Consider the following 18,865-nt stretch of genomic DNA (forward strand, 5'->3'; position numbering starts at 1 on the left):
AGTTATACCTACAGCGACACCATCTTGTTTTTTGGTTCTGCACATGCTCAGAACAATTTTCATTGCACATTTTTTTTTTCATTTTTAAAGTTTTGCGCATGTGCAGATCTATCTATGTGCAAATTCACACACCGAACAGGCAGTAATGCCAGCAGCAACCCACTCCTGCGCTGAAGGCACACGGAACGCTGTTGCCTTCCCACCAAAGGTGGTCCCTATTTTTCTACTTGCATTTTTACATGCTTTCGATCGGCTAGGTTGGCAGAAGTTGGGACAAGTAATGGGAGCTCACTCCGTTACACGGTGCTAGGGATTCGAACTGCTGAACTGCCTACTTTTCTGATCGACAAGCTCAGCATCTTAGGCACTGAACCACCGCGTTCTAATATCTACAAAAACATATACTGCAGACTGACATTTACAATATATCTTGAACTTGTACTCATAATCCTTGATTTACAACTGACCATTCTAAGTTACTACAGCACTGAAAAAAGTGCCTACGACCAGTCCTTGCACTTATGACCATTACAGCATCTCCAGGGACATATAATAAAAAAGCCAACCTGCATGCTGTGCCCCATGGTCATGGGATCACCCATTTGTGACCTTCCCAGAAGATTTCAACAAACGAAGTCAATGAGGCAAGCTGGATTTGTTTAATGACCATGTGATTCATTTATTAATTGAGATGATTCACTGAGCAACTGTAGCAAAAAAAGATCATAGTATTGGGTGTGACTCATTTGACAATCGCCTTACTTAACAATGGAAATTCTGGTTCCAATTGTAGTCATAATATGAGGACTACCTGCAAATACTGCAGGATCAATACAGTGCTGGAAACAGCTGTCATGACTCAAAGCACCCAGAAATTGTCTACGTAGTGCACAAAATAGCTGCCCCTTTCAAATTAATCGAAGCAGTGAAAAGTGTGGTCACACCAAAATACTTGACCACAAAAGAAACCGAACATCTATCTTGTGCTCTCCTTTCAGACCTAAACTGCTGGCAGGATTTGATTCTTTTTCCCAGATTAAATTGATTGGATTGTTCCTGTACTTTTTAAAAGAGAGATATACAGCTTTTCCCCAAGACTGTTAAACATGTATTAGGTGTACTGCTCTTTCCGAAGATTGGGAATCCATGGAAATGAGAGTCTCAGCATTTCCCAAACCATATCTGAGGCATTCGGGAGACATATTTTAATTTCTATAACTGACCATCTCAGTCAATGACTCTAAGCAACTTACATTCCCCCCAAAAAAAAACGTATAATACAATTAGGGCATGTCCACAACAGCTGATAGGAGCTGAAGTAATCCCAACCCCTCAATCATTATTGCCAGCATTATAATTGAGGTGTTGTAATTTATTCACACAGCAAAGAGGATTTCCCCCTCCGTCTTGATCTCCATGTGTTCTTTTCAGGTCAATGGGGGTGACCATCTGGGAACTGTTTGAATTCGGCTCCCAGCCTTACCGGCATCTTTCTGACGAGGAGGTGCTGACTTTTGTCGTCAAGGAACAGCAGATGAAACTGGCCAAACCTCGCCTTAAGCTTCCTTATTCAGACTATTGGTAAGTTCTTCCTCCTTAGGCCAACAGATCCTTCACCCAGGGGATGACATCAGCCCAGGCCCCTTCCAGAGACATCCAGTAGAAGCCACATGTTCTGACCCAGCTCCCTGAACATGACAAACCCTCTATAGTGAAATCAATGATTCCTTTATTAGGAGCATCAGCAGCTGCGGCAAAAAGTTTCTCTCTCACCGCAGCCTAACAGGTCTTTCCACCAGAGAGTTGAATAGTTGCCTGCCACATCTATTCATCTCTGCTCCCTGCCCTTTATCCCCAGAGCTAGGGTGGGGCTTCCCTAGCAGCAGTGGCTCTTCCTTCCCGAGGATCGGCCCATGGATTTCCACTGCTCTCCTCTCCTCTGTCTTCTGTGCATCCGTGTGTCAGGCACTGGACCCAGCTGTTCCTCCTCTTCCTTATCAGCCACCTCCAGACCTGGGGGCTGTTGACTCTCCATCTGAGGGCTGACGGACTCCACCTCTGTGTCTCTCTGACAGCTCCATTCCCTCTTCCCTCTCAGACCACTCAGGTTGCCTTGATGCTGACCCTGACTCCCTCGCCTCCTCCTCATCTAATTCGGCTGCTGGAGGGGCCGGCAGCTGTCAGGCCACAACACCACAATGAAATCACAAGAGCTATTACACCATTGTGTGTACAGGTAGTCCTTGAGGTGAGACTGGTCATTTATACTAATGTTTGAAGTTACGAGGGACCTTATCAAAAGGTACTTTGAACCCAGTTCCAAAGCTCTCCCCAGGCTCATGTGACCGTGTTTTGGGCGCTTAGCAACCATCCATATTTACAGCTGTTTGTAATATTCCTTAGTAAAATGGCAATGATATACAGTGGGTTTTGCCAAAAATTGGTTTTTACTTCCAATTTCCAGCAAAAACACCCCACAGAGATCAATAGGTTTGCTTGATGACCACAGCACTTGCTCAACAACTGCAGATTCACCTAATGACTGCCTGAGGAAAAGGTCATAAAAATGGGCCAGTCACTTGGTGACCCATTTTACGACTGTCGTGACTTATGATTGTAATGGAGAGGATCCATTATGGTTGTAATTCAAGGATTACATACCCCAAAGGGTTTTTTTCGAAAGGCAACTGGACTTTGTTTTTCCTTGAAGATGTTTTGCTTCTCATCCAAGAACTGAGAACTTCTTGGATGAGAAGCAAAATGTCTTCCAGGAAAGACAAAAGTCCAGTTGGCTTTTGAAAAAGCCCCTTTGGGACAACCATGACCTAGATAACTGAGAATTGCCATAGACATCAAAGACTACCTGTATACACAATTTGCATCATTTGTATCAAGACACCTTGGCATACACGGCTTCATTTGCCCACCCCACCCCATCTTCCCCCCTGCAGATGTCTCCATCCCCTTCATCCTTGACAGACTCTATTGAGGTTTCATGGACAGTTTGTGATCTGGGATGTTATCCCTAAACTTTATGATGCTCGCCTTAGCATTCTTATTTCTCCTAATGTTCTTCCATTCTCCCTTCTCTGTATTCCTCTGACTCTTCCTCTATCCACCCATTTCTCTCTCTGCACTGTCAGTCTGGCCAGGCTTTCTTCAGCTATGACCCCCCTTTCCATTTTTTTCCTTTTCCTGTCCTTCCTGGCTCATGTTAGCTAATTCAGGGGTCCCCAACCCCAGGTCTGTGGACCGGCACTGGGTTATGGCCTGCCATGCAAATTGGGCCATGCAAACAAGCGAAACCCCATTCACGGCATACAGGCAGTACACGAAACTACCACCCCTCCTGTCCATGGAAAAACCTTTTCCCGTAGAACCAGTCCAGGTGCCCAAAAGGTTGGGGGCCTCTGAGCTAACTGATTGTCTGCAGCTTTCTATTTCTGTCAGTAATTGTCTAAGATGCTTTCCAGCTTAACATTTTTATTGACTTATGAAATATTGTAAAATACAAAATGCAAAGTAAATAGAAAAGCAGTGGGGAGGAAAAGGGGGAAGAGAGACGAGGGAGGATAAGAAAAGAAAAAGGAGCATTGACATCCAGCTCTCTGTTGCAGTAACATAAGGCATTAACATCAAGTCACAATTTTTTGCTTTTTCTTAATGATATGAACAAGCCATTTTTGTAAAGTTCTATCAGTCTACTCAGTAAAACCCAAAATCAAAGTTTTATTCTTTTCCACTTCAAAGTTCAGGAGAGGTCTCCAAGTGGAAATAAAAGTATTTGTGTTCTTTTCTTTAATCAGAGTAGTCAATTTCTATTTCAGTCAGTAATTGTCTAAGATGTTTATCTGGGCTGAGGAGTTCCTTTCCGGGAATTTTAAATATTTTTCTAGTATAGTATTATCATTTTTAATATCTCATCATAACATATTGTGCAATCCTATAAAAAATAGGAAAGGAAGAATGCAGTAAAACAGTATAAAAAGAGGATTTTTTTAAAAAAAGTCATTCTTTCTGTTGCAATTTTTTTTTTTACAAAAGCAAATCAATCTTTTTTTGTGACACAGAGACCTATTTTAATACAGATGGCATGCAAACATGCAGTGTTTGTTAAGAACTCCCTAATCAGAATCTGGTATCTAAATTTACAGGATTTATAGACTATTGTAATCAACCATATCTGAGTATTTGAAATTTGACTTGAAATAAAAACACATAATAATTACATATTAAAGACAAGACAGTTCATTATAAAACCACCATATACACTGGGGGTCAAACATTCCAAAACATTATTTAAAAAATCTTTATTCAGCCAGAGCTATAGTCATAGCTGAAGGTCAGTGCAATTTTAAGCCATTCCCTTCATTTTAAAATTAAAATTTTAAATGGGTAAAAAGCAACAGGACAGGGGAAGTAGTTGGTCTATGCAATTGCAGATTGGACTACAATTGGACTGGGTTTAAGGCCGTACAAAGTCCTTGAGTGACTTTGCATCAATCATTTTCTCTCAACATAATTTATCTCACAATGTTGTTGTGGGAAAAAATGGAAGATGGGGTGTGATGTACATCGTACCTTGAATTCCTGGATGAAAAATCATGGGATATAAATTAGAGAAATTAAATAAAAGTGTGATGATTTCCATAAAAAGAACTAAGTAATTTCGTAGACTTTTCCCTTTCTATTTTAAACCCTTTCTGTTTTAAAGCGGAACTCTATTTATTCTCCCTTTCCATTGGTAGAGTGCACCAGTTTTTTTTTTTTTTTTACAAATATTTCATTTTATTTCCAAAGTTAAAATACAAACAAAGGGGAAAAAAAGAAACCTAACAACCATCAAATGCTAATAATAAAAAAATCCATGTACAAAAATATAACAAATGATAAGTATATAATCTATAATGACGTTAAATGTAAAAAGTCCATCCTGGTTGAATGCTGAAAAATTTATCAAAAATATCTGATGCATTCTCCTTCTCTTATAATACAGGTCAATAAATAATTACAAACTTTCCAATCTACATAAAATAAAAATACTATGTTACATAAAAGGAGTCTCTGATGTGTAAGTCTATTTATCTATCAATTCAATTGACCTAGCTTCTGTTTGCTATATAAAAAAAGCAGTCAACAGGTAATCCCAAAAGTAAAACTAATTTTCTAACTCAGTGGATTGCACCTTTCTCTCTCTCAAAGGATCAATTTGATCTCCGTCTGTAAGATTGCTATGGAATATGTTCTATGCTTATGTGTTTTTCTAGTGAGGTCCAGAGGACAGGCCTAGTGACATCATTATACGCACGATGTCATTTTACATCCTGGCATCAAGTGTTGCTGTAAGGGCAGTGTTCTGTAGGGAGAACGAGGCAGACAGGAACTGAGGCAAGGCAGGTTGAAGCTAACACAACCTTTATTAACAGTTTAACAAGGCAAAATGCAAGGCAAACCTCGAACCGGCAAACAGCAGCATTTGACAGCTGACAGCCCTTTTTATACCAGAGCTGTCAGACGCTGAACCAATAGAATGGCAGCATTCTTCCGCCAGCTGGCTGCTTGCGTCTTAACCAATCAGGAGCCGGCAATGATAGCCAGTGGCGTCGTAGCCTCGAGGACGTAACACCCCTCTACTCCCAGTTAACACATGCATAGTCAGCCAAGTACGCCGGCCAGCGTCGGCTCCGCCCCAATCATCTTAGTTCAGGGGCGGTGGCCAAAGGAGGAGAAGCTGGTGGAGAGTCCTGTGGAACATCAGGAGACTGTGCAGCTGAGTTGGCGGGAAACTTGACTGCCGAGGGACAGACCGGATTCTCAGGTAAGCCCGGTGACAAGAACGCATCGGTGGGGGTTGCTGTGTGCGACTCCGTTTGCACTGGAGCAGCTTCTGTCGATATTAGTTCCCTGGGGCAGGATTGGGCCTGCACTGGGTGCTGGTCTGCTGCGCTGGTGGCTCACCATCTGAGCTGGTTGATGTGTCGGCACCACATTCGCCTGTCACTGGACCCTATGAGAGTAGGATCCAGTTAGTGTGTGATTTGTCCGGGAAGCCACCTTGGTTTGGCCCCATAGTTTTGGGCGTAGACTGGGTCTCCCACATTAAAGGCCCATGTGGAGTTGCCTGCGAGGGGGCTTTTCTCTGCTGCATAACCGGGGTGTAGTCAGTTCAGGGTTGTCCGGAACCGACAACCCATAAGTCATTCTGTGGGACTTTGCTTGGTGATTGGGCACGGGGTTGTATGCTGTGCCAGGAGGTATTGGGACAGTTTGTCATGTCAATTCCCTGGCCCCAGGTGGCCCAATGCCTCCTTAACTGACCAGTTCATTCTGCCAGGCCATTTCCGGCCAGGTGGAACAGGGCCATCGGGGCGTGTCGTATGCCATGCTGGCCTAAAAAAATGTGGAAGAGTGCCGATGTGAATTGGGGCCCATTGTCAGTCACCACCACGTAGGGCAACCCATGGATCGCGAATAGCCTCCCCAGCACCCTAATTACGGCCTCCAAAGTGGTGGAGGGCATGAGTGCCAGCTCCACCCACTTCGAGTAGGCATCTACGAGGACCAAGAAGTTCTGCCCTAAGAACAGGCCGGCGAAGTCCAAATTGACTCGTGCCCATGGAGCCCGGGGCATGTCCCATTCCCTGATGGGCACAGAAGGGGGAGCCGGTCTAGATTGCTGGCACTGCTGGCAGGTGGCTACCCAGCTTTCTAGTTCCTGGTCAATCTTTGGCCACCACACGTAGCTTCGGGCCAAAGCCTTCATGTGCACAATGCCCGGGTGAGCAATGTGCAGACAACTTAAAATTGGTGACCTAAGCTTTGGGGGAGCTACCACCCTATTGCCCCATAACAGGCACCCATTAAGGACAGACAGCTCATGCTGCCGTATATAATAGGGGTGAAACTCAGGATCTACTGGCCCCAGTGGCCACCCCCTGCACACCCAGTCCAAAACTTCGGCCAGTATGGGGCCTGTGGCAGGGAGCCTGGCAATATCCCGGGCGGATACTGGCATGGCCAACTCTTCAATTAAGAGGACCGAAATTGCAGGAGCAGGGTCCAAAACAGGTGCTGGCAGAGGACAGCGACTGAGGGCATCAGCGTGCCCCAAGTTTTTTCCTGGTCTATATTGCAGCTGATAATTATATGCTGCTAGAAAGACTGTCCATCTGGACATCCTTGGAGACAAAATCTGAGGAGTCTGGCGATCCCCTGCCATAAGACCCAAGAGGGGTTTATGGTCAGTCACTAAGTGAAAAAAACGACCATAAACGTAATCGTGAAACCGCTTTACGCCTGCTACAACAGCTAGGCCCTCTTTATCCATCTGACTGTAATTTCTTTCAGCTGCTGAGAGCATGCGTGAATAATAGGCAATTGGGGCTTCTGAGCCATTAGGTAGAATGTGACTCAGAATAGCCCCAATGCCATAAGGCGATGCATTGCACGCCAAGGTTAATGGTAGGCGATCACTGTATTGCACTAATAAAGACTTGGATGTAAGGATATCCTTACCTGCCCTAAAGGCTTGGGCTTCTTTAGACCCTCAATGCCAGGGCATCTTGGAGACCAGGAGCCTATGAAGAGGCTCTGCCAAAGACGCCTTATGGGGTAAAAAAATGGAATAAAAATTAAGCAGCCCTAGAAAGGCTTGCAGCTCAGCCTTAGAAGAGGCATGGGGGCTTTTTTAATCGCCTCTACCTTGGATGGAGTAGGGTGGATGCCTTTGGAATCAACTAGATACCCCCAACATTCTATACTGGAAACCCCAATCCTTTTTTTTTTTGTTTGAGCTTCAGCCCCACTTGGCGGAAACGGGTCAGGACTGCTCTTAATTTATTGACAAGTTCAGCTTGATCCAAAGCGGAGATAAACACGTTGTCGAAATAGGGTACCACCCCTGGCAGCCCCTGGAGCATCCGCTCCATTAGGCTCTGGAAAATACCTGGCGCTACACTAACCCCAAATTGCAAGCATCTACATTTGAAAGCTCCCCGGTGCGTTACAATGGTTTGAGCCATGGCAGTGGCTTCATCTACCAGGAGCTGCTGGTATACTTGTGCCAAGTCTAACTTGGCAAAAATGTTTCCCTGGCCTAAGGAATGGAGCAGATGTTGAACCACTGGCACTGGGTAAGGGTTGGCTTGCAACACTTTATTAATTGTGCATTTAAAATCCCCACAAATTCTAATACTACCATCCTGCATAATAGGTATTACTATGGGGGTCTCCCAGGGAGAGTGGTCTACTGCTTCGAGCACTCCTTGTGCTATTAATTTATCTAGCTCTAAATCTACCTTGGGCCAAAGAGCAAAAGGCACTCTCCTGGGTTTTAGACGTGTTGGCGCCACCTGGGGGTCCAAGTTAAAAGAAATGGGGGTCCCATTATATTTACCAAGCCTGTTGTCAAATACATCTGTGAACTTGCCGGCCAGCGCGGCGAAGGAATCTGGAACAATGGAGTGGATGCCGGAGATGTTGAGCCCCAATGCGGAGAACCAGTCAAACCTCAGGCGGCTAGACAGATGTTCATCTACATCGATGAGGGGAAGAGGCCCCAAGAAATTATTGCTGGCTATGGTGAATGTGTCGCAACCCACAATGGGTATTGGCTGCCCTTGATAGTCTCTGAGGCGAAGTGGGCACTGTCTGAGTTGAGCTTTGGTCAGGATGGACACTATCCATTTGATAGTAGCCCAAGAGACCAGAGATTTGGAAGAGCCAGTGTCCACTTCCATCTTGCAGAGCTCTCCCTCTATGCGCACGGTCAGGTATATCTTATGGGTAGGCTTGGTCAGGGAAGCATGGCTGATAGCCCATTCACGGTGCTGCTGGTCACCTGCAATGTGTCTTCACGGTGTTTGGGAAGTCTTTTTATGAATTGTTTAGACAAGGCGTGCTCTGGAGGTGGACCAGAGATTGGCATGGCCGCTCTGCAGACCTTGGCTAAATATCCTTTCCTGTCACACCGATGGCATATTGCGGCTTTGACCCTGCAGACTGACCTTGCATGGGTCCCGCCACAACTCAGGCAGCCTGCCTGAGGTAAAAAATCAGCCTGAGTTCGTTTTTTTCTGGTGGCCAGTTTGAGGCGGCTAATCTCTTCTTCCTCATCAGAGATGTCTTCTTCGTCATGTTCTTCTTCATGATGGACAGCATGGCCCCTGCTGGCATGGGTGGCCGGTGGCAGAAATCTCTGAATTTCAGCGGTGGATTTGTCCAACATTTCATATGCCGTGGCTTCATCCACTGCTGCTGGAAGGCTCAGCTCTTTTCGTGCCAGCAAGCGTTGCTGAAGTCTGAGGTCTTTGATACCACAAACCAACTGTTCTAACAGGGCATCGTCCAGTACAGGAAAGTCACAGTGCAGGGCCGCAGTTCTGAGGGAAGCCATGTAGTCACTCACAGATTCCCCTTCTCTCTGGGTTTTCTGCCTAAAAGCATACCATCTGGCTATACGCGAGGGAGTTGGAGAGTAATGACTTTTAAGTTTCTCCAAAAGACTCTCCCAAGGCATCGAATGGACAGATTGAGGGGCTGCTAAAGCCCTAGCTGTTCTAAACATCTCGTGGCCACGTGCACTGAGAAAATATCCTCTTTTACAGCCACTGGACAAGCCGGTGAAGTTGTTTGCCTCCAGGAAACACTCGAACCTCTCGAGGTAGGCGTCTCATGTTTCAGTGGCCGGGCTGAATGCCGTGAATGCTGGTAGACTAGCCATCCTTAGAAGGACGGAAACTGAGGAGTTAGCCTTGGAGCAACATCTCGTCGCCTGTGACTTGAGGCAGCTCTTATTAATGACTTAGCTTTTCCTTTGCCTCAGTCCTGATCCCATCTTCATTGCCAGTGTTCTGTAGGAAGAAAGAGGCAGGCAGGAACTGAGGCAAGGCAGGTTGAAGCTAACACAACCTTTATTAACAGTTTAACAAGGCAAAATGCAAGGCAAACCTCGACCCGGCAAACAGCAGCATTTGACAGCTGACAGCCCTTTTTATACCAGAGCTGTCGGACGCTGAACCAATAGAATGTCTGCATTCTGCCGCCCGCTGGCTGCTCGCGTCTTAACCAATCAGGAGCCGACAATGATAGTCAATGGCGTCGTAGCCTCGAGGACTTAACAGGCAGTGCTTGCCTGGTGGTGTCATTTGAGTCCTCAGAGTTTGCTGTGGACACTACTGGTGCTGCTACCCTAAAATAAATCCTTCTAGATTACTCATCTTGCCTTTGCTTTCCATTAGGAAGTTTAGACCCTGCCATCTGTAAGGAGGACTCCTGTCAGAAATCCTGAAGAGATGCTGTGAGACTTCACAACAGGTTTAACTAGGTCAATACAAGATAGAACAACGTTTGTGCCACACACTAAGCTTCATTACAAATAACCTTATCCAGGTTCTTTCTATTTTAAGAGTTTAACACGTTATGTGAACGCTGCCCATTTAGATGGTTTATGATTCAGTGTCTTTTCAATAGATTTATGATTTAGGGCACTCCACATAAGGCTACCCTTGAGGAGTATCTGGTGCAGAATACAGCTGCAAGGGCAATTCTGGGTGTCCCAAGGACTGTGATTGTCACACCTCTGCTGTGTGAGCTGTATTGGTTGCCAGTTTACTTCCGAGTCCAAGTCAAGATGTTGGTTATCACTTTTAAAGCCTTTCATAGCATGGGACCAGGTTACCTGAGGAACCATTTTGTCCCACTCACATTGTCCTGTCCCACCCAGTCAGGCATGGAGGTTATGTTATGGATCCCGTCGATTAAAAATCTCCAGCTGATGGGGTTTAGGAAGAAAGACTTTCTACTGTTATCCCTGCCCTATGGAATATCCTCCTCCCAAAAGAGTATGAAGACCTGGCACTGCCAACTCACATGGTGTGATGGAAGCAACAGCTGAAGGAAAGGAGGCCTCGATTGGAGTCGGGTTAAAGACATTCCAGCTTAGAGTCCACTGGATGAAGAAATGTTTGAAGTCAATATTTCTGCCATTTCCGGTCTGGTGAATTTTTTTTAAAACTGGTGATCATTGACGCATCCTTGGAGCATTTCCAGTTCTTTGCACCTGACACATATGGATTCAAGAGCATATTTGCAATCTTGGTGATGATTGGTGCCTCAAGGGCACCCCTTCTGCCTTTTAACTTATCTTTTATCTTTGCTTTTAATTGTTTCTCATCCCGTTTTAATTATATTTTCATTGTTATTTTTTATAACATAGAATATATCATAGTTTAATGATTTTTATCTGTCAGCTGCCAAGAATCCCTTAGATAGTGAGCTGAGTAATGCCTAAATTTGATAGATAGATAGATAGATAGATAGATAGATAGATAGATAGATAGATAGATAGATAGATAGGTAGACGGATGTTTGTTTTGTTTGTTTTATTGGATTTATATGCCGCCCTTCTCCCAAAGGACTCAGGGTGGCATACAGCACTAAAAAACACATATTACAAAAGTTAAAAGAAAATTAGAAACAATCCAAAAAATAAACCCAATTAATATAACACTAACATTTAAAAAATTGCTGGAAAAGCCAACTTTTTAGGAGGCGTCGGAAGGACCAGAGTTCGGGGATTATGCGAAGCTCTGGGGGCAGCTCATTCCAGAGGGAAGGTGCTCCCACAGAGAAGGCTCTCCCCCTGGGGGTCGCTAGCCAACACTGTCTGGCCGATGGCACCCGGAAGAGGCCAACTCTGTGGGATTGCCCTGGACGGTGGGAAGCTACTGGTGGCAGTAGGTGGTCTCGCGGGTACCCTGGGCCTAAGCCATGGAGCGCTTTAAAGGTCCTAATTAGTACCTTGAATCGCACCCGGAAAACAACCGGCAACCAGTGCAGGCCGCCTAAAAGGGGTGTAACATGGGAGCACCTAGGTACCCCCATGATAACCCGCGCAGCCGCATTCTGGACCAGCTGAAGCTCTTCAAGGGCAGCCCCATGTAGAGAGTGTTGCAGTAGTCCAGGATGGATGGATGGATGGATGGATGGATGGATGGATGGATGGATGGATGGATGGGGTCAATCCAGAAAAAATGATTCAGTAAATAAGTAGTGCATTGGGTGAATGCAATCCATGTGTAACACCTAAAAACATTGAATTACAATATTCATCTTCTTCTGGTTTAGGGGAGATGGACCACATTTCTATAGATACCAGTTTGAATTCTAGAAACATTGAGTGTAAGAGGGGAAAGGGAACTTGAAGAACTAGTCCAACCACGTGCCTGGTGTGGGAATCCACCATAATAGTTAGTGTTGTCTGCAGGTGAAAGTTTCTGTGGGATTGGCAAAGGACTAGGGTTGCCCATAGAATGTACTGAGATGCAGCAATGATGCTTACTTCACTCTGATCTTCTTGCTCCTTCTTCCCTCCCCCCCCCCGCTCCCCCCCAGGGTTGCTATTGACTTCTGCATTTCCACCAGATCCCCATTTGCTTTCTCTTTAGGCTGGGGCATGCTCCTCTTAATAAGATTAGATGGGCCAATGATTTAATGCCATATACCGTATAGTAGCTCTCCTATGTTAGAACAATTCTCCAAGATATATAAATGATCTACATTTCCAGCTGTTCTACGCCTCACTCATTTTGCTCTCCTGATGTCACAGCCATTCTCCTTTCATTCTTGGGACTGTTTTTTCCCATCTTCTTGTACTCCTGAATGACTTCAGAATGATATTTTTATATGCCCTGCTTCACTTTTTACTGATTGACTCTTCATCCCTACTTTCTATTGCTGTAATAGTCAAGCTCTTTCTAATTTTGCATATCTGTTTCTACCTTTGCTTTTCCTTTTGCTACTCTGTAGGATGTCTAATTCTTCCTCTTTTTCCAACTGTTCTTTTGCAACACTTTTTTTGCTTCGTTTTAAATGTTCCCAATCCCCGCTGCCCACCCTTAGCTGTCCTTTCAGGCTATCTTCCCACAACTGTGTTTTTTCCACCCTATTTCTGCCTGTTTTTCCGACTGTTCCTCTATCCTCCCTCCAACCCTGCCCCACTGCAGGTATGAGGTGATGCAATCATGCTGGCTACCAGCTTTTCATCGCCCAACTATGGAAGAGCTGCACTTGCAGGTGAGCTACCTGTTGAATGAGCGCTCCAATGCTCAGGCAGAGGAGAGTTTTGAGTGGCGCTGGAGTGCCCTGAAACCCATGCGTTCCTCTTCTCCACCGCCGGCCTCCTCTTCTTCAGCACGTCATCACTGCCCATCAGAAGAGATCTCAGCCTACCCACTCCTGGATGGATTCCATGGTGGAGACATGGATGACATCCTGACCGTGACTGAAAGCAGTGGAGGGCTGAACTTTGAGTATATGTGGGAGAAGGCCCGGCTGGGGCGATGGAAGGGCCCTGCCTCAGCACCCCCCGAATACCCCTCCAGTAATGGTGGGCTAGCTGTGCCTGGCAGCAACTCTTTCTATGAACAGGCAGTGCACCGTGGGCATAGTCTGGAGACGCCCAGCGTTGTGCCTGTAATCAGTGCCCGCAGCCCTTCTGTCAGCAGTGAATATTACATTCGCCTGGAGGACCACGGTAGTGGCGAAGGGCCAGTCTGTGCTCCCAGCCCTGGTTCGGCATCACAGCCCCTCTTCCCTTCTGATTGGGATTGCCACAATGCCCCTCTTCGTCCGCCCGAGCAGTCCAATACTAACCCTTTCTTGACTGGAGGCAGCGGTGAAAGCAATCCTTTCCGTGTTGATGGTGAAATCCAAGAGACGTCACTGACAGAGACACCAACCACAGAAAGTGAAGCATTCCTTGCAGAATCCTTGCTTACTGTGTATCGTGAATTGGAGGATCAGCAGCGTAGCTGGGATGCTGAAATGATGGAAGAACGAGGAGCAGGGGAGACGCTTGCTGGTGACCCCTCAGAGTTCCAGGGGTCACCTTCCTGGGAGCAGGAACCTTCTCTGATGGAGGACCACAGTTCTGGCAGTAGCACTGATGATGGTGGAAGCAGCATCGGAGGAGGGCGGCGCAAACTTCTGCCTTGTCCCCTGTGCACTCGGGCCCGTTGCACATGCGCCATCCCTCGAGGGGATGTGGTAAGCAGTTGGAGCAACCATGGCCCACCTTTGAGGCGCCCTCACCGGGATAGCTATGGCACTGAGGATGACTCCTCACTCAAAGTGGAGCGGGGCTCCCTATCTGACTGTTCTATAGTACCCCCTAGAGACTGTGATGGGGATACTGGGGAGCACAGTGAATTTTATGACCCACTTATGGGCACAGCTGTGAAGACCTATGAACTTCAAGATTACCCAAAGCAGAGAGGTGGGGTAAATATCCGTCCGCCTGGTTCGCCCTTTCCAACTATGTCGTCTGGGTGCTGCAATGTGATTGTCCCTGTAGAGATACCACCATTATCTACTCTAGCCGAGTCTAACGATGAGGAGACTATTGCAATCCTCCCAGAAGCTGTTGATGGATTTTCAGCTGGCCCTGTGACCCTGAGCCTCTCCCCGGCAGCACCTGATCGGCAAAGAGGAACTCTAGACTCTGTAGATTCCTTGGACATTCCTTCTAATACTAGTTCCTCAGATGTCTGCAGCCCAGCCTCCCATTACTCCTCTCCAGGACAAAAATTTGGGGACAGTGGTTATGAAACAGAGAGCACTTTTTCACCTGAGTTTATATTTAAAGAGGAATCCCCTCCCTCACCTTCTGGAGAAGAAGAAGAAATAGAAGCAGAAGATGACCCTGACAAACTACCAGCAACGCCCATCTCTCAGTCCACTAGCGACCTCACACTCTCAGTGAGTGAGGAAGGGACTGAACTTGAAGAAGAGGTAGTAGGCCGGAGCTTGAGCCTTACAACCCCTCACCGTGATTCTGCTTACTTCTCTGATGGGGAGACCGAATCCTCTGAGGCACCAGTTGTAACCAGAACTGAGGAAGAAAAGCCTTCAGAGAAGACAATACTAGAGGGAGGCTTTGTGGTTCAGGTGTGCAAAGAACAGTTGTTGGTCACACTGCAGGAGAATGTCACACGGAATCTACTTTGTAGCCAGAAGGTGCCAAAATTGGGCTTTTCACCAGTTGCCTCCTTAAAAGATAAGGCCATTGTCAAGCTTTGGAGCCTGGAGCCAGAAAAGACACAGCAAACTGGGGAAGAGGAAGAGAAGGAAAGAGGGGGAGAAGAAAAAGAAGAAAGAGAGGAAGAAGAGAATGAGGGGAAAAACCACCTTGAGGAAACAGTGCATTTCCAGTGGTCAGAAAGTGTGGAAGATAAAGCAGAAGAAGAGGAGGAGGAGGAAGAAGAAAAAAAGCAGCAGCAGAAGGAAGGAACTGGAGAATCCGAAGAGAAGCAGCTTGAATGGAAAGAAGAAGGAAAGAAGGAAAGAGAGAAAGCTATCCATACTGAGATCCAAAGTGAACTCATGGCCAACGTGGAACAATCACAAGATCCTCAGGAAGGCACTTGTGTAGCAAATGACCAGCTTAAAAAGGAGCAAGAGCTTGGGGTCCCTGTGAATCAAGCCAGTGAAGATATCAAAGGTAAAATTCTACAATCTACCATTCAGGGTGACAGTAACAGGAAGAAGAGGGTGTTCGTGTAAGAAATGGGATGGAAAAACATCCACAGGGCTTAAAATTATAGAGGTTGAGAATCACTGATTTAATGGGAAAGTGGCAGAGGCCAAGCATGCTGTGGTGGAAAAAGTGGTAGGGAGAATTCAAGAGGATGGTTTAAGTCACACTATTAAATCCCCAACACTTTAATATGCAGTTCATATTAAAAGGGGCAGAGCTTTGATGGCACTATAGCAACTCCCATTATGTCTTACTTTACTGCTTCCCATCGATGTCCCTGGCAGTGGTTCTTTGGAGTAGGATCAATGTCCCACGAGGTCCTCTCCTAAGCTTCAAAATAAAATCTTAAATGAAGGGAACAGTTAATAAAGCCTTTCTCCAACTGGGGACACCGAATAAGATTTGTTATTTCTATTTTTTAAGTATTATTATTTTATTTTATATTTATTTTATTTTATCTTTATTTATTCAATTTCTATAGCTGCCTAACCCAACCAAGTGACTCTGGGTGACTTAAAATTTGATCCAATGGTCCAGTTTCATTTTACTACTACTACTACTACTACTACTACTACTACTACTACTACTTCTTCTTCTTCTTCTTCTTCTTCTTCTTCTTCTTCTTCTTCTTCTTCTTCTTCTTCTTCTTCCTCCTCCTCCTCCTCCTCCTCCTCCTCCTCCTCCTCCTCCTCCCCCTCCTCTTCCTCCCCCTCCTTCTTCTTTGCTATAAAACTTTGCTCCCCTATAGACTCACAAACACAATCCACAGCCTTGCAAACAACTTTTGTGTGTGTGGAGGAATGTTCTGCTAATTTAACAAAAAAATATCTAATTTTGAAGAGGGTGGATTTATAGGCTGTCACAGTTAAAAAAACCAATTTGGGGGTCTAGATTATTTTAGCTGCTTTATTAATCCAACCGTGATCAACATAGTTTGAGCCATAGTGTTAGATGGAAAATGGTAATTAGTAACAGAAATGATCACAAATGTGTTCTGCTCTCAACTTTTCCATGGATACTAGTTATTTGCAGGCCAGGATATCTTAGTAATCAAATTAGAGTAAACTATTCATTCATTTCGAATTGATACATGTGGCAGGTCATATCAGGTTATATGTGGGCAAAAATACAAAAAATGTACTTTTAGTGAAATAATTCATTCTCTTCCTCCCTCTCTCCCTCTATCTCTATGTCTCCTTCTCCTTCTCTCTCTCTCTTTCATCCCAACTCTTTTATTCTTGACTGGTTTTCATTTTATTTTTCCTTCTTGACCTTGGACCATTGGCTCTTCCATCACTTTCCTTTCTCCTGGCAATCCTCACCTTTGACTTCTAACCTTTGCCTCCAGCCAAGGTATCCCGTTTGTCTCTGTCACTGCCACCACTGGCTTTGCAGACGTTTCCCCCACCTGGCGGAGCAAGGAAAGGACCATTTTGGGAAGGAACCGCTTTGGGGGAGGGTCCGGCTCTGGGAGGGAGAGAGGCTTCCCTAGGAGCAGAAGAGGAAGAGGAAGAGGATGCTGAAGAAGATGAGGAAGGAGGCTTGGCTGGAAGCGGAGGGAGGGGCGTGCCCATTGTGGTGAGTGAAAGCGATGATGCCCGCAACTTGCGTGGTCTACTCAAGTCACCCCGCTCAGCGGAAGAGGCAGCGGCTGAGTTTGACCGCAAGCGGAAGATGGTCTCCTTCTTTGATGATGTCACCGTCTACCTCTTTGATCAGGTGAGTTATAAGGAGGTGAAGGATGGAGAGGATGAAAGTTGATTCACAGTAACATGAAGAAGGACGTTAATAGTCCATTTAGACATTGTCTCTTCTTTCATAGATCCTGGGTCTCATCTTTCTCTTATCTTCTGATCTCTGCAGTGGTGGGATTCAAATAATTTAACAACCGGTTCTCTGCCCTAATGATTTCTTCCAAAAATCAGTTCAGCAAGCTGCTCAGAAAGTTAACAACTGGTTCTCCAGAAGTGGTGCGAAGTGGCTGAATTATTTCTCCCCACCCAATTGTCCACGCTTTGAATTCTCTGCCAATGCAGACAATACATATTTCCTTTTGGGTCTTGCTTAATCCCAGCCATGATGTCCTTTCATGCCTCCTTATAGAAACAGCCAATGATCTGTGGATAATAGGTTTTCTCCCCAGCAGTTGGATGCCTTTGATCTATTCCAATAGCTGAAAGGATTCATGCATATTTGCATAATGATGACATGCAATACGAAGGCTCTTTTCTCTCTTGTAGTTTACATCAATGATCGAAGGCCCTGAAAACCCAGGGTTTCTTCCAGTTCACACCCTGCTAGTCTTATCTCTCTTCCCACCCCACGATTTAAACAGTCGATTGCTAAACCTTTGCATTCTGATAAATGATTTTCCTTTCTTATTTATTTGATTGAACTGTGCCTCAGTCTAGAGGGACTTTAGATGGATAATTGAAAGGAATTTTAATTCCTGCCCATGTTTATATATATATAGGAGACACCAACCAATGAACTGAGTTCGCAAGGAGCCCCAGATGGTGATGCTCCTTCTCCTGGCTCAGCAGCCGAACCAGGACTTGATGCATTCCCACCAGCTGATGGCTTCAGTGAGTACTGAAACAAATCAGAAATATCTCGTCTCTCTAGCAGCCTTAAATGCAGAGGTGGGCTGCTACGGGTTAGCCCAGATTCAGAAACATGCAATGCAATGCAATGAATGTGTCATGCAAAACCGTCACATGTAACTAGTTAACAGCGTGTTTTGCTCCAGGCCGCCCGGCAAGAGCAGGCACGTCTGCTCTGTCCTCACCTCCTCTCGGACTCCCTCCGCCTCCTCCTGAGGCACTGAGGTGCTGCTGTCTCTTTCGCTGCTGTTGGCCACGGCCACCGAGGCTGGGGGGGGATGTGGTGCCGACCGGGGGGCCCTCTCAGATGGGCGACCAGCAGGCGCGGCAGTGGCGGCGCATTATCCCGCCAAGGCAAGCCAACGAGCGCCACCCAAACAGCTGTGTCGGGGCCAGCAGCCCAGTGGCCAAAAGGCAGCAGCCTTCAGCGCCTCCATCAATCCAGGAGCTCTCCAGCCGCTGCAGCGAGGGCTGCCCGCATCGCAAGGAGAAGCGGCACGGCATTTGCCCTGTGAACTTGGCGGCTTTGCCTGGTCACGTGACATCATGCTTTGTGACCACATTGCTGAGTGATAAAAATTCCAGTCCCACATTGTTGTAATGAAGGAGTACCTATATTTGATAACTCATTGGGATTTTCAAGTCATTGAGAATATTTTTGCTTTTAATCTTATTATTCGTATTTATAGACCGCCCCCTCTCCCGAAAGGGACTCGGTTTAAATTAG

At 45.8% G+C, this 18,865-nt stretch overlaps 1 protein-coding gene across 1 annotated transcript in view; it reads left to right on the forward strand.

Moving 5' to 3' along the window:
- The window catches only part of LMTK3 (lemur tyrosine kinase 3), a gene marked incomplete at its 5' end in the record, with an annotated part of 51,477 nt that overhangs the window by 21,029 nt on the left and 11,583 nt on the right, over nucleotides 1-18,865 (forward strand). Inside the window, 4 exons of the mRNA XM_081970749.1 lie at nucleotides 1,432-1,581; nucleotides 13,005-15,499; nucleotides 16,884-17,254; nucleotides 18,009-18,120. Coding sequence (XP_081826875.1) covers nucleotides 1,432-1,581; nucleotides 13,005-15,499; nucleotides 16,884-17,254; nucleotides 18,009-18,120 — 3,128 coding nt within the window. The remainder of the gene's footprint in view (nucleotides 1-1,431; nucleotides 1,582-13,004; nucleotides 15,500-16,883; nucleotides 17,255-18,008; nucleotides 18,121-18,865) is intronic.

The sequence above is a fragment of the Natrix helvetica genome (assembly GCF_964273705.1).
Source record: "Natrix helvetica genome assembly, chromosome: Z".
NCBI classification, from domain to species: Eukaryota; Metazoa; Chordata; class Lepidosauria; order Squamata; family Natricidae; genus Natrix; species Natrix helvetica.